General features: G+C 50.4%; 1 protein-coding gene across 1 annotated transcript in view; it reads right to left on the reverse strand.

The window, feature by feature from the left end:
- The window catches only part of LOC119595078 (myosin heavy chain, non-muscle-like), a gene marked incomplete at its 5' end in the record, with an annotated part of 102,725 nt that overhangs the window by 27,069 nt on the left and 60,504 nt on the right, over positions 1-15,152 (reverse strand). Inside the window, 1 exon segment of the mRNA XM_037944223.1 lies at positions 15,120-15,152. This exon segment is cut by the window's right edge and continues 3 nt beyond it. Coding sequence (XP_037800151.1) covers positions 15,120-15,152 — 33 coding nt within the window.

The raw sequence follows: 15,152 nt of genomic DNA on the forward strand, positions 1-15,152 counted from the left end.
ATGCAGGCCCGCCCGGCACCGTGACCCCCGCCGCCGAATGTCGCGACCCGAAAGCGGACACAAATACGCACTTTAAAAAAGAGGACGTTTCGCGGACACAGCACATGGACACGTGACACAACAACAACAATATAACATGTACCGTGAGTCACGTGCAAAGACCGTTAAGTTACGTAACAGGGGGACGTCGCATGATGTAACGTGATAAAACGGAAATACATAATCAAAAATAATAATAATAACAATAATAATAAAGTTGTGGGAACTGCCATCACGTTACAACATGCTAGGGGGGAGGGGAGAGAAGGGCGGGGGTAGGCACTGTAACAATCGCGAACAGAGGAAGGACCAGGCATATGCGCTGGACCCCCGGACAGTGTCAAGCAATGCCAACAGTGCCAAAATGTCTGCCCCTCGTCCCTTCGCCTCCCCAAAAATGGAATTAATGCCACTACCCACTAATACTCGTTATTACCGATTATGGCCGCTACTCTACAAGAAGGGGGGAGGATTAGGGAGTTGATTAGGGGGAGGGGGCATAGGGGTGGGGAGGGAGAGGTTAGAATGGGGAGAAGGGAAGAAGCAGAAAGTGGGGAAACAGGGAGAAGGAGAAGGATAAAGAGCGAGAAGGGGGAAGACACAAAAAAGGAGAGAGAAGAGAAGGGAAGAGGAGAAGAGAAGGACGGGAGACTGCAAACTCCAAAGAAAGACATACTGAGGAAATTCTCAATAAATAACCTCTATTACAGGAATAACGATGATAATAAATAAAATCCCACGGCGTCGGGATGTAGCACAATCCCCGATCATCGAGAGAAACTTGTTTTTAATGTGATGGAGAAATGGCAAAAATGTTCAGCCCAGTCTCTCAAAAAGGCCACGACTTTGCTAAGGGGGACAGCCTTTGACGAATTTCTCTTTGGCGATTTGAAGGCAGTGGGATTTTTTTCTGATTTGTGCTTTCTTTAATATTTACATCAAAATTTTATTATCACTAAAAGGCAAGAGGGAGGGGAGTCAATCAAAAATATACATATATACATACATACATACATACATACATACATACAACACACACACATATATATATACGTATATACATATATGCATATACATACATAGATATGTGTGTATGTATATGTGCATATAATATGTAGCAAATTAAATTTGTTGGGAGGAATATGGGAGGCCTCGCAGGAAGGAAATGAAAGGGAGCGAATAAAGCGGGGAATGAATAAGAGGTAATAAAGAAGAGCCTTATATAGATAATAAAAGTAAAAAAAAAGAATCAAAGTGGAGAAAAAAGGAAAGGAATAGATGAGGAATTCTAAGGGAAGAAATGAAGACTCAAGAAGGAATATTAAAGGAGGAGAAAAAAGGAGAGGGGGGAGGGGAAGAAACAGCAAGAACGGGAAAACAGAAAACGGGAATTTATAAAGATGGAGGGAAACCAAGAATGGGATTAAAAAGGAAGGATTTAATATTTTTTTTTTTTATACAGACGTATACAAGAAAAGGTGGGGGGGGGGAGGGGTTGTGGAAGGAGACTAAAAACCGGAGGAGAGTAAGACAGGGGAGGGAAAACGGGCGGTCCTACCTTGATGTCAGGAATGGCGGCCTGTAACGAGTGAAACAAAAAAAAAATTATCATAACCGTCAATAGAAAATGGGGAATCTCTCTTTTCATGAGATCTGTTCTCTCTCTTTTACTTTTCTTGTCTTAGCATCAACCCACATAGGCTTATGCAGCAAGCAAATTAAACAAGGCAGACAAGCTTATAAGAAATTACAATAGGAATTGTGTATACCTTTTTTTCTCTCGTGAAGCAATTATATGCAATACTGTATGTATGTATGTCTGTTTGGCTAAGTATAAATGTAAGCACAGTATGTGTGTACAAACATTATTACCTGTCTGTATAAGTACAAGTATAAAAGACTGCATGTAAATATATGCATACGTGCAAATACATTACTTAACATATGAGTTGTATACATTTCTAGAGAGCATACACCATCTGTTTTACTGGCAAGAATATTTTCTTTACAAACTCATATATATATATACACTATAATTCCTAATCGCTGTCAAATAATTCCTAAAGGGACATAAACCAAAAGTATTACATAATAAATCAATTTCAAATAAAAAGAAATAAAACATATATAATCAAGTACACACCGAAATTATCAATCAACATTCAACATCATTCTTCAATTTCTCTCTTCACACACAATTACAAGACAAAAACAAACAAACAAACAAACAAATCACAAACAAACACCTTTCATCTCCCACAGCCGGTGCACTCGTCAGAAATGTTAAGGCGTCCTGGTTAACCGGTTAATCACTAGTTGCGTGTTAATTGACCCAAGCTAATGTTAGAAGAGAAAACACATGTACATATTAGAAGTAAAAAAAAAAACTAGTTAAGAACGAGGGAACTTTTCGAAAAGGTCTTTGCAAATGCTTCCATTGCATTCTTGTTGCATGCCCGCACTCTGCAAGATTACAGCTGCGTCTTTAGGCCGTCACCATCATCCGTCACCATCGGCACTATACTCTTAGAAGTGTTATTTCCGTCATGCGATCGCAGTATGGTGCTAGCGTGACGGCTTACCGCACGTGCTTATGGTAATTTTAGGTACTGTGTTGTATTAAGGTTCCGTGTTAGCATTCATCGTGTTATAATGGGTTTGGTGTTGTCAATGGTTATATTAGGTGTGGTGTCATCATTGAGTGTGTTATATCAGAGTCGGTGTTACAATCGGTGTTATTTATGTACTGTGTTATATTAGGTTTGGTGTTGTTATGCATACGGTTAAACTTGATTGCGTGTTATGTACAGGTATTCGCGATGAGGCTATGTTCATTACTCGTTCGCGAGAGGTGGTTAAATCTCTGGTAATTTATAACACTTGTTTGGTCTTCCCTTTCCCCTCCCTTCCCCTCCCCTTCCTCCCCCACTCAGGCTTCGTTGTAATCATAATTATCGACATCGTTAACATCCTCCTTTTCCTCCTCCTTTCCTTACCCATTAATTTCTTCAATTTATCTTCCTTCCCTTTATCCTCCATTTTCAATCCCTGTCATCATCACCCCCCCCCCCATCTCCTCCCCATCCATCAATCTTCCCCTTTCCTCTTCCCAAAGGCCTCTTCTCCCCATCGCCTTCTTCTCTCGCCCTCTCTTCTATTTCCTCCCTTTTCTTCTCCCTCCCTCGTCCCCCTCCCACTTCTCCATATCCCCTCCCCCCCTCCTCCACCTGCACTGCCATCGCACATCTAACCATCACACGTCAGAGAGGTCATGGGGTCACAAAGGATTATGAAGGTAAGGGGAGTGGAAGGAGGGGAGGGGAGAGGGAAAGGAGGATGGTTAAGGGAGGGAAGGGATGGACGTAGAGGAAAGGGGGAAGGGAGGGGAGGGGAGGGGAGGGGAGGGGGAGGGGAGGGGATGGGATGGGAGGGGAGGTAGTGGGTCATCTCCAAGAGGTCACGACACATTACCTTTCACCTGGGCGGGGGCAAGTGGGGGGAAGGGGAAGGAAAAATGAGGGTGAAATAGGGAGGGGGAGGGAGGTGGTGGTAAAATGATGAGCGAAGGGGATTTAAATTGCAATCCTGTCATGGGCTGTCATGGGCGTGAGTCAAGGAACGGGGAAGGGGTGGTGTCCAATTGAAGAAAACCTTCAATTTAAGAAAAAGTAGATAATAACACTGAAGTGATTATTGATAAAACGACAAAAAAAAAACGTGAACAACAATGACACTCCCTCGTCTTCCTCATGATATTGACAAACAGCAAAAAGGAATCCTACCTATCCCTCACCCTCACCTCCTACCCCCACCCCTACTCTCACCCTCACCTCCTACCCCCACCCCTACTCTCACCCTCACCTCCTACCCCCACCCTACTCTCACCCTCACCTCCTACCCCCACCCCTACTCTCACCCTCACCTCCTACCCCCACCCCTACTCTCACCCTCACCTCCTACCCCCACCCTTATCCCTATTTCCCACTCACCCCCTCATCCTCACCCTCCCCTCATACCTCCCACCCCCACCCCAACAGCATTCCAGCGCCGTTCCTCCCCCGACGTATTCTTCAACGGGCACGCTCCGTCGGCCCCGCTGCATCATCATACATTATAGGTATAATGAGGCCAACGCAGACCCGCCGGTGGTGAGGGGAGGGGTGAGGGGAGGGGAGGGGGGGGGGAGATGATGGAGATAGGATGCGGGGGATAAAGGGGAGAGGATAAGGCCAGAGGTAGGGAGGGTGAGGGAGAGACATGCAGAGGTAGAAAGAGGAAAAAAAGTCTGGGAGAGCATCTGGGAGATGGAAGGGGACAGAGGCCTTAATAAGCCTCGGGTCTGGAGCTCCGCTAGTTTTAACTCGCTACTGCAAAACGAGATGTGCACGGATGGATGGAGTCTTCAAATCAGAGAAGAGAGAAGAGAGAGAAGGAGAAGAGGGGAGAAACGAAAAAGGAACAGAAGGGAAGAGAGAAAGCAAGGCAGACTTTAGGAGGAAAGAGAAAAGAGAGAGAGAAAGAGAGAGAGAGAGAGAGAGAGAGAGAGAGAGAGAGAGAGAGAGAGAGAGAGAGAGAGAGAGAGAGAGAAACATCCCCAGCATCCTCCTTCATCCGTCGAGCACCGGGTCCGGGAACATCCATCTTAACCCCCCCCCAACCCCAATCTCCCATCTCTCCCCCCTCCGCCCCCACCCCCGGGCCCCCCTCCGCCCCCCGCCCTCAGAAAAAAGTACAAACGCTTAGGGGATAATCCCCCCTCGCCCAAACCCCTCCCCCCCCCCACCCAAAACATTCACACCGAATTATCAATCAACATTCAACATCATTCTTCAATTTCTCTTCAACACAACAAAAAAAACAAAACAAACAAACAAAACACAAACAACACCTTCATCTCCACAGCGGTGCACTCGTCAGAAATGTTAAGGCGTCCTGGTTAACCGGTTAATCACTAGTTGCGTGTTAATTGACCCAAGCTAATGTTAGAAGAGAAAACACATGTACATATTAGAAGTAAAAAAAAAACTAGTTAAGAACGAGGGAACTTTTCGAAAAGGTCTTTGCAAATGCTTCCATTGCATTCTTGTTGCATGCCCGCACTCTGCAAGATTACAGCTGCGTCTTTAGGCCGTCACCATCATCCGTCACCATCGGCACTATACTCTTAGAAGTGTTATTTCCGTCATGCGATCGCAGTATGGTGCTAGCGTGACGGCTTACCGCACGTGCTTATGGTAATTTTAGGTACTGTGTTGTATTAAGGTTCCGTGTTAGCATTCATCGTGTTATAATGGGTTTGGTGTTGTCAATGGTTATATTAAGTGTGGTGTCATCATTGAGTGTGTTACATCAGAGTCGGTGTTACAATCGGTGTTATTTATGTACTGTGTTATATTAGGTTTGGTGTTGTTATGCATACGGTTAAACTTGATTGCGTGTTATGTACAGGTATTCGCGATGAGGCTATGTTCATTACTCGTTCGCGAGAGGTGGTTAAATCTCTGGTAATTTATAACACTTGTTTGGTCTTCCCTTTCCCCTCCCTTCCCCTCCCCTTCCTCCCCCACTCAGGCTTCGTTGTAATCATAATTATCGACATCGTTAACATCCTCCTTTTCCTCCTCCTTTCCTTACCCATTAATTTCTTCAATTTATCTTCCTTCCCTTTATCCTCCATTTTCAATCCCTGTCATCATCATCACCCCCCCCCATCTCCTCCCCATCCATCAATCTTCCCCTTTCCTCTTCCCAAAGGCCTCTTCTCCCCATCGCCTTCTTCTCTCGCCCTCTCTTCTATTTCCTCCCTTTTCTTCTCCCTCCCACTTCGCCCCCTTCTCCCTCCCTCGTCCCCCTCCCACTTCTCCATATCCCCTCCCCCCCTCCTCCACCTGCACTGCCATCGCACATCTAACCATCACAAGTCAGAGAGGTCATGGGGTCACAAGGGATTATGAAGGTAAGGGGAGTGGAAGGAGGGGAGGGGAGGAGGGGAAAGGAGGATGGTTAAGGGAGGGAAGGGATGGACGTAGAGGAAAGGGGGAAGGGAGGGGAGGGGAGGGGGAGGGGAGGGGATGGGATGGGAGGGGAGGTAGTGGGTCATCTCCAAGAGGTCACGACACATTACCTTTCACCTGGGCGGGGGCAAGTGGGGGGAAGGGGAAGGAAAAATGAGGGTGAAATAGGGAGGGGGAGGGAGGTGGTGGTAAAATGATGAGCGAAGGGGATTTAAATTGCAATCCTGTCATGGGCTGTCATGGGCGTGAGTCAAGGAACGGGGAAGGGGTGGTGTCCAATTGAAGAAAACCTTCAATTTAAGAAAAAGTAGATAATAACACTGAAGTGATTATTGATAAAACGACAAAAAAAAACATGAACAACAATGACACTCCCTCGTCTTCCTCATGATATAGACAAACAGCAAAAAGGAATCCTACCTATCCCTCACCCTCACCTCCTACCCCCACCCCTACTCTCACCCTCACCTCCTACCCCCACCCTTATCCCTATTTCCCACTCACTCCCTTATCCTCACCCTCCCTGCCCACCTCCCAACCCCACCCCTCCCACCTCCCACCCCAACAACTACTCTCACCCTCACCTCCTACCCCCCACCCTTATCCCTATTTCCCACTCACCCCCTTCCCCTCACCCTCCCCTCATACCTCCCACCCCCACCCCAACAGCATTCCAGCGCCGTTCCTCCCCCGACGTATTCTTGAACGGGCACGCTCCGTCGGCCCCGCTGCATCATCATACATTATAGGTATAATGAGGCCAACGCAGACCCGCCGGTGGTGAGGGGAGGGGTGAGGGGAGGGGAGGGGGGGAGATGATGGAGATAGGAAGCGGGGGATAAAGGGGAGAGGATAAGGCCAGAGGTAGGGAGGGTGAGGGAGAGACATGCAGAGGTAGAAAGAGGGAAAAAAAAGGGGACAGAGGCCTTAATAAGCCTCGGGTCTGGAGCACCGCTAGTTTTAACTCGCTACTGCAAAACGAGATATGCACGGATGGATGGAGTCTTCAAATCAGAGAAGAGAGGAGAGAGAGGAGAGAGGAGAGAAGAGAGAAGAGGGGAGACGCGAAAAAGGAACAGAAGGGAAGAGAAAGCAAGGCAGACTTTAGGAGGAAAGAGAGAGAGAGAGAGAGAGAGAGAGAGAGAGAGAGAGAGAGAGAGAGAGAGAGAGAGAGAGAAACATCCCCAGCATCCTCCTTCATCCGTCGAGCACCGGGTCCGGGAACATCCATCTTAACCCCCCCCCCATCCCAATCTCCCATCTCCCATCTCTCACCCCCCTTCCCGCCCCTCCCTCGCCCCCACCCCCGGCCCCGCTCCCGCCCCCGCCCTCACGAGAAGAAAGTAGCAAGGCGTCTTAGGGTATCATGCTCGCCACTCGCCCAACCCTCCCCCCCACCCACCCACCCAACCTCCATCCGGATGCCCATTTATGCCAGCTGGCCGCGTGCTGACAGGTGGCGACGGATAATTGCTGACGACAGCGCGAAAGGAGTCAGCAGGCGAGTCCGAGACATGTCGAGACGTGTTCCGGCGGTTCGCTAAGGAGAGGGAGGCTCGCGGTTCATTCCGGGCAGAGCGCAGACGGTTCCAGGTGGTTCGCCGACGCCGCTCAGGGACACCAGAAGCGCGGTTCTTCAAAGACGGCACTCGCCCACGCTCAGCTGGTTCCACGAAAAAGCCCCAAGGCACTCCCAGATGGCCCGGGAAGAGCCCCGTCGGGTATGCGACATGGCCAGATGGCACCGGAGGAATGTGAGCGGGTCGGGCGCTTCGGCCTTGCTGGGAATGAGGTTGTGGCACCCGGAGTCGCGACCCCCACCCAGAGCCCTCCCCTTCCCCTCTCCTGCGACCCGGCCCCTTCCCCCCTACGCCTCTGGACCCTCTCCTTCCCCTCCCCCGTGCCCCTGTGCCCTCCTTCCCCCTGCCCCCTTGACAGACTGGTTCACCTGGCGGAGTCTGCTTCTTGTCCCCTGTGCCTGTCTGTCTGTCGAAGTCTGCGGTCTCGAGAGAGAGTGAATCAGCATCAACTTCCTCTCGCTTCCTGGTAATTGCCCATGGCTAATTAACCTCCCCAACCCCTCCCCCCACCGCCCACACCCCCACCCTTCGTTAAGTGCCATTATGACCATTTGTGTAAAAATCCAGGTCAGCACTCAACCTCCCACTCCCCCCACTCCCCCGCCCCCGCCCCCGCCAGCGCCGCCGCCGCCGCCGCCGCCACTGCCGCAACCCGACCCCCCCCCCCTACGCTAATGGGAACACGCCGCTAATTAATACGATCGTTTCTTCTAATGGCAGTCAAACAGGGGAGGGGCAGCGGGAGTGGGAGAAAGGGGGGGAGGGTGAAGGCACTTTTTTTTATATACAACTACATGACTTGCTTTGCCTCTCCATGTTTTCTCTCTTCTTCTTCATCATCATAACCACCCCCACCATCCCCTTCCTCCTCCATCTTTTCATCCCCCTGCATCCTATCCTCTTCTCTTCTCTTCTCTTCTCCTCCTCCTTCTCTCCCTCTCCTCCTCCTCTCTTCCTCTCCCCTCTTCCCTCTCCTCCTCTCCTTCTCTCTTTCCCCTCCCCCCCCCTTCCTCCTCTCCTCTTTCCCCCTCCTCCCCACACTCTTGCCTCCCCTCCTCCCCCTTTCCCCTGCCCCTCCCTCTCGCTGCGCGGCCTCTCCCTCCTTCCTCGGTTCCTTTGCCGCCCGCCTCCTCCTCTTCTCCCTTCCCCCTTCTGCTTCTCCTTTTCCCCCTTCTCTCTCTACTCTCCTCTTCTCCCCTCTCCTCTTCCTCTCTCCCCCCCTCTCCTCCTCCTCCTCTCCCTCTTCCTCCTCCTCCTCTCCTCTTCCTCCTCCTCCTCTCCCTCTTCCTCCTCCTCCTCTCCCTCTTTCCTCCTCCTCCTCTCCCCTCTTCCTCCTCCTCCTCTCCCTCTTCCTCCTCCTCCTCTCCCTCTTCCTCCTCCTCCTCTCCCTCTTCCTCCTCCTCCTCTCCCTCTTCCTCCTCCTTCTCTCCCTCTTCCTCCTCCTCCTCTCCCTCTTCCTCCTCCTTCTCTCCCTCCTCCTCCTCCTCCTCCTCCTCCCCCCCTTCCTCCTCCTCCTCCTCCTCCGATAAGGCCCCAACGAGGCAGCAACAGATGAGGCGGCGCCCCAACAGCTCCCCCTCGACGCCCTCCCTCTCGAGTGGCGAGCAAGGACCTCTCCCGTGCCTTATCGGGGGATCTTGTGCCGCCCGGACTCAGCTCCTCGAATTCCTTCGCCCTCTGCGTCTCCTTTTCTCACTTCTGCGTATTCTTTCTCTCTCTCTCTCTCTCTCTCTCTCTCTCTCTCTCTCTCTCTCTCTCTCTCTCTCTCTCTCTCTCTCTCATCATTTTCTATCTGCCTCTCCTACTCCTTTTTCTTCTCTTTTCCCTCCCTCTCCCTCTCCTCCTACTTCTCTTTCCTAGATTTGTTTCTCTCTCTCTCTTTCCTAGATTTGTTTTTCTCTCTCTCTTTCCTTGATTTGTTTCTCTCTCTCTCTCTCTCTCTCTCTCTCCCATGACTGTCCGTAAAGGTGAAAATCCCTTGGCGAACGTGGCACCGCGTCGACCTTACGAGCGCGGGCTGGGCCGGTGACGCTGAGGGTCAAGAGATCAACAGCTAGAGAAAGCCCCGCCGTGGGTTCCGCCTGTCTTGCCCCGAGCCCAGCGCCGGCATCCTCCAGGGCGATGTCGTGGGGGCTCATTTGAGGGCCGGAGTCGCCACAAGCCATTCTCGCCTCTGGGTCAGGGGGGAGAAGGGCGGGGGGCCTCCATCGTGCCACAAAAGGTGACATGTCAGGACACTCGGAGTTCTCTCTCCAAGAGGCTTACCTCACGCCCTAGATTTCTTCCTCTCTTTCTCTTACCATCTCCCTCCCTTTCTCTTTCTCCCTCTCTCTCCCTTTCTCTTTCTCCCTCTATCCTCCTTTCTCTTCCTCCCTCTCTCTCCCTTTCTCTTTCTCCCTCTCTCTAAAGCTACACACAGTCTCTCTCTCGATCCCTCCATTGGCAATCAATACCTTTAATATGGAAAAAAAAACTGCAATTCTCAAAATCTAAATAACCTCTTCCCATTTAATACCCCGAACCCCCTTACCCTCTATATGCAAAATAATATTTACTTTTTTTTTCTTCTTAGCGGAGAGAAAACATCACCCCAACCACCACCATAGCGCACGGGGTGTGGCCGCCCCTTTTCTCTAACCCCCCCCCCTTCATCCCCATCCCCCACCCCCTACACCTAACAATACGTAATCCTACCCCCTTCCCCTACTCCTACTCCTACTCCTACCTACTCCTACCCACCCTGCCCACCCAGCCCTGAGAGTACTTTCTTAACACGGACTTATTTTTTTAAACCCTCCCTCCCGCTTAGCCCGCCCGCCCCCGCCCATCTGCCGTGGGAGAGGGGAGGAGGAGGGAGGGAGGAACCAGCTGCACCAACGCCGCTCAAGTGGCCTTCGATCTATGCGATTTACACCTTCGGAAACGCACGCAAGGGAAGCCCCCCGTGCACGCAGAGGTCCCCGGGGGCATCTCCTCCCCCGCCTCCCCGTGGGCTGCCGTGCACGCACTTGCGACCCGAACACATGGTATATCACCCCAGATTCTTCTCTTTTTTTTTCTCGAAATGCCTTTACACACATTTCCGACCGCCACCCCCCCCCCCACCTCTACCCCCACCCTGACCCCGACCCATTGGCCAGTGAAAAAAAGAGGGGGAGGGAGAAGGGGAGAGAGGGGAAGGGGTTAGAGGTGGGTAGAGGGGGGGGGGTCGTACCTGCGATCATATCTCCGAGTCGTGACTAAAGAGGCCCCATCCCTCACCCCTTAAAGTCCCAACTCACCCTCTCCCCCCCTCCTCCTCCTCCTCCTCCTCCTCTTCCTCCCTCCTTTATCAATCAAACTTATCAGCTTTCTTCTCATTCCTTACTTACACCTTGCGCTCGTTTTTCGCCCCACCCCCCTCCCCCTTCCTCTCCCTCTCCCTCTCCCTCTCCCTCCCTCCTCTTTCGACCCTCTTCTCCCCTTGGCCTCTCTAAGAATCGCACGCGGCGGAAGAGAAACGAACCTAATATTCCGAAGACAACGACGAAGAACAAGGCGACGATAATGGCGCGGGCGATTACCGCGAGGCCGCCGCTCCTCATCTTACGCAAAGCCGCTCCAGTTTTGTGGCGCCATTAATTGCGCTCTTTAAGCATTTTACAGCGTCTTTGGAACCCTTCACCGCCTTCGCCCCCGCCGCCACTTTCGCCCCCGCCCACGCATTCGCCCTAATCACAGCCCACGCCACCTTACTCCTCCCGCCCACCACCGCCGCTCTTAACCCTCCCCGCCCCCGCCCACGCCGCCGCTCTTAACCCTACCTACCCCCCCCCCCGCCCACGCCCACGCCGCCCTACCATTACCGAAAGTCGCTGCTTCCGACAGAGAGTCGCCGCTGGCTGCCTTTTTTCGAGCATTTAAAAGCGAGTAACAGGAAGTTCTCTCGAGAATTTACGATGTACGAAAACGAGACGCGAGAGTGAAATTCATTCTAATAAATGAGCGGCGGCGGGGGGTGGGGAGGCAGGTGGGAGGATAGGAAGGAGGGCAGGAGGAGGAGGAGGAGGAGGAGGGGAAGAAGAGAACAGAGAAGTAGGAGGAGAAGAAAGAGAAGAGAATGAGGGAGGACGAAACCAAAATTTCCCAGATAAGCACGCCCCCTGCCTCCCCCCCCCCTCCACACACCCCCGCCGACGTACGAATTTCCCAACAAGTGGAATCGCGGGCAAAATCTACATCACATTGACATTTAGGTGTTTTGATACTCTGATCAAAATCTTGATGAATGAGAGCCACAGATAGCCCTGTCTGGAACCTTACTCCCCCTCCCCTCCCCCCCTCCCCTCCCCACGACAACGTCAACAACCCCGCATCTCATTTTTATCGGGTCGTTCTGTCTGTCGTCTACTTTTGTTTTTCTTTTCTCTTCAGGTCCAAATTCTTCCACCATCTATCTTTGCATTTACCCATATATCTATCTACCTCTCTACCTCTCGTTCTCTTTCTCGTCTCTATTCTTGCTCTCCTTTTCTCCACCTCTAGGAGGCGGCTCCGACTACTCCCCTCCTCTCTCCTTCTTCCCTCTATCCCTTCCCTTCCTCCTCCTCTCCTTCGCTCCCTCCCTCAACCTTAAAATCCACCTCCTCCCCCTCCCTCGCTTTCTCCCTTCCCTCCCCCTTCACTTCCACCTCTCTTCCCTCCCTCGACCCTCCTCCTCCCTCGCTCTCTCCCTTCCCTTCCCTCCCCCTCCACTTCCACTCCTCCCTCCCTCCCTTTCCCCTCTCAAAGACCCCACCATCTGCCCAGCCACACCCGCGGAGACAACCTCTTTAAATCACCTCAACGCTATCCTCTCCCTCCCTCCCCCCCTTCACTCCCATCCCCATCCCCCCCACCCCACCCAACTCGTCCATCAGTCACTCAACCAGCCAATAATACATTCATGTAAATTTCAGGGTTCTCGCCAGGTTAAAATAAACGAGATGGAAGCCTATGATATGCGGGCGGCGGTGACGTTGCTCCATATTATTTTTAACGGGTTCGTCACAAACACCCTTCCCCCTGCCCCCTTTCCCCTCCCTCTCTCTCGCTCCCTCCCTCTCCCTCTCCCTCCCTCCATCTCAAATGGTTGAGAGGAGAGGAGGAGAATAATTATTCTCCTATTTCCTCTTTCGCCTTCTACTCTCCTCACTCCTTTCTTTCCTTCATCTCCCTTTCTCTTTTACTTCCTTTATTTTCTTCCCTATCATCTGATCTCTTCTTTCCTCTCCTCCTCACTTCTGCTCTTTTCCTTTTCTCTTATCCTCCTCTTCTGCTTTTCTTTTTTTTTCTCTCCTCCTCCTCTCATCTCCCTCCCTCGTCTTCCCCTGGGCCCAGGTCACCCCTTCAGCAGTGGAAGGGAGAGTTACACAAGACAAGTGGAACCGCCATGTCCCGCGCACGAAGCTGGATCCACTGCAACCTCTTAGCCACTCCCCACTCCCCTCTCCCTTCCCCCTCCTCCCTCTTTAACCTCTTTTGAGTCAGGAGAAAACGGAGGGAGGGAGGGAGGGAGGGAGGGAGGGAGGGAGGGAGGGAGGAGAGGGAGGGATAGGGGGGAGGGAGAGAGGGAGGGAGGGAGGGAGGGAGAGAGGGAGGGATAAGGGGTGAAGGAGAGGGAGAGGAGCGAATGGGATCTCCTCAAACGTCGCCAATTATTCTCTTAAAAAAAAAAAAAACTACAGAAAAAATAATAACGGTGTCTTCCCCTCTACACAAGAATATCGTCGATAATCGTGGAAAACATCCACCCATCTTACCCTCATCCCGACATCGTGGATAGACCGGATACTTCCCCAAAACTGAGGAAAATTATGTGTTACATTGTGCTTAGGGTTTTGTCCGGTGCTGGTTATTTACAAGATCTCCGTTGGTATACTGAGGAAAATCGTGTGTTATATTGTGCTTAGGATTTTGTCCGGTGTTGGGTATTTACAAGATCTCCGTTGATATACATGCACATAACCACCCCCCACCCCTCCCCTCTCAACCCCTACCATGGGCTGGGGGTTGGGGGGTTGGAGAGTAGGGAGGGGTGATGAGGTAACAAGAATCCTACTATAAAGTGTTAGTACACCACATATACTAAAGTGTGTTAAGGTGTCCTTCATACATGTCACACTACGCATACTTACACTACAGTGGCGAGAGGGAAGGTTGGGAAAACACCTTCGAAAAGAATGTACTACTTACAAAAAAACGTAGGTGAAGGTGAGACACTTATACATTTATAAGTGTAGGGCGACTGTAGTGTTTCAAAGCGAAAAAGCAAAGCAGGGTAGCGTGTTGTTGTTAATAGCAGTACCACCATCACCACCACCATCACCACCACCATCATCCTCATCACCACCGCCACCATCACCACCACCACTACCATATCCTCGAACCGTAACCTACCATACCGTACAATTACCACACGAACAAAAGTAAACCATCTTGCAGTCTGGTATGTACACACAAACACAATCACATGCTGGTGGCAGTAAAATGATGGCCAATTGACAAACCAGAAAAAGGCTTAACAAAACTAAATCACATAAATAAATAGATAAATAAATAAATAAATAAAAGGATACATCATAAATAGTTGTCAATAGCCCCACAGATCATGGTGGATGAGGTGCCAACAGGTGGCGCAGGTGGCAGTCGAAGGTGGGTCGTGTAGATGGGTAATATCGTGATAAATGTTGACGAAGGTGATGATGATGATGATGATGATGATGATGATGATGATGATGATTGATGATGATGATTGATGATGATGATTGATGATGATGATGATGATGATGATGATTGATGATGATGATTGATGATGATGATTGATGATGATGATGATGACTGATGATGACTGATGATGACTGATGATGATTGATGATGATGGCAATGATAATGACGGTGATAATGATGGCGATGATGATGACGGTGTTGATAAAGTGTCGTAGATGTAGGAAGAAGGATGGGCGGAAAAGGACATGTGTCTAGAATGCGTGTATGTGTATGAAAGAGAAACGGATGGAGGGAAGGTGGGTGGGGGTGGAGAGACAGAAAAAAAAGATTACATACATTATATATATATATATATATATATATATATATATATATATATATATATATATATATATATATATATATATATATGAGAGAGAGAGAGAGAGAGAGAGAGAGAGAGAGAGAGAGAGAGAGAGAGAGAGAGAGAGAGAGAGAGAGAGAGAGAGAGGGAATAAGAAATGCATTAAATGTCCGTAATGATTACACGAATGAGCGATCAACCTAGTACACAACAATAAATGGGTGAGTGAGTGAACCGATTAGTACATGAGTGAGTGAGTGAGTGAGTGAGTGAGTGAGTGAGTGAGTGAGTGAGTGAGTGAGTGAGTGAGTGAGTGAGTGAGTGAGTGAGTGAGTAGCACAGACAGGCACAGCAGTTTAAAAAAAAAGGAGAATTTTACAAGACTCTTTTACTCACGGACTTGAAGACGTTGCCCGTGTGCTGCTCATC

Source organism: Penaeus monodon, chromosome 35 (assembly GCF_015228065.2).
Source record: "Penaeus monodon isolate SGIC_2016 chromosome 35, NSTDA_Pmon_1, whole genome shotgun sequence".
Taxonomy (NCBI): Eukaryota; Metazoa; Arthropoda; class Malacostraca; order Decapoda; family Penaeidae; genus Penaeus; species Penaeus monodon.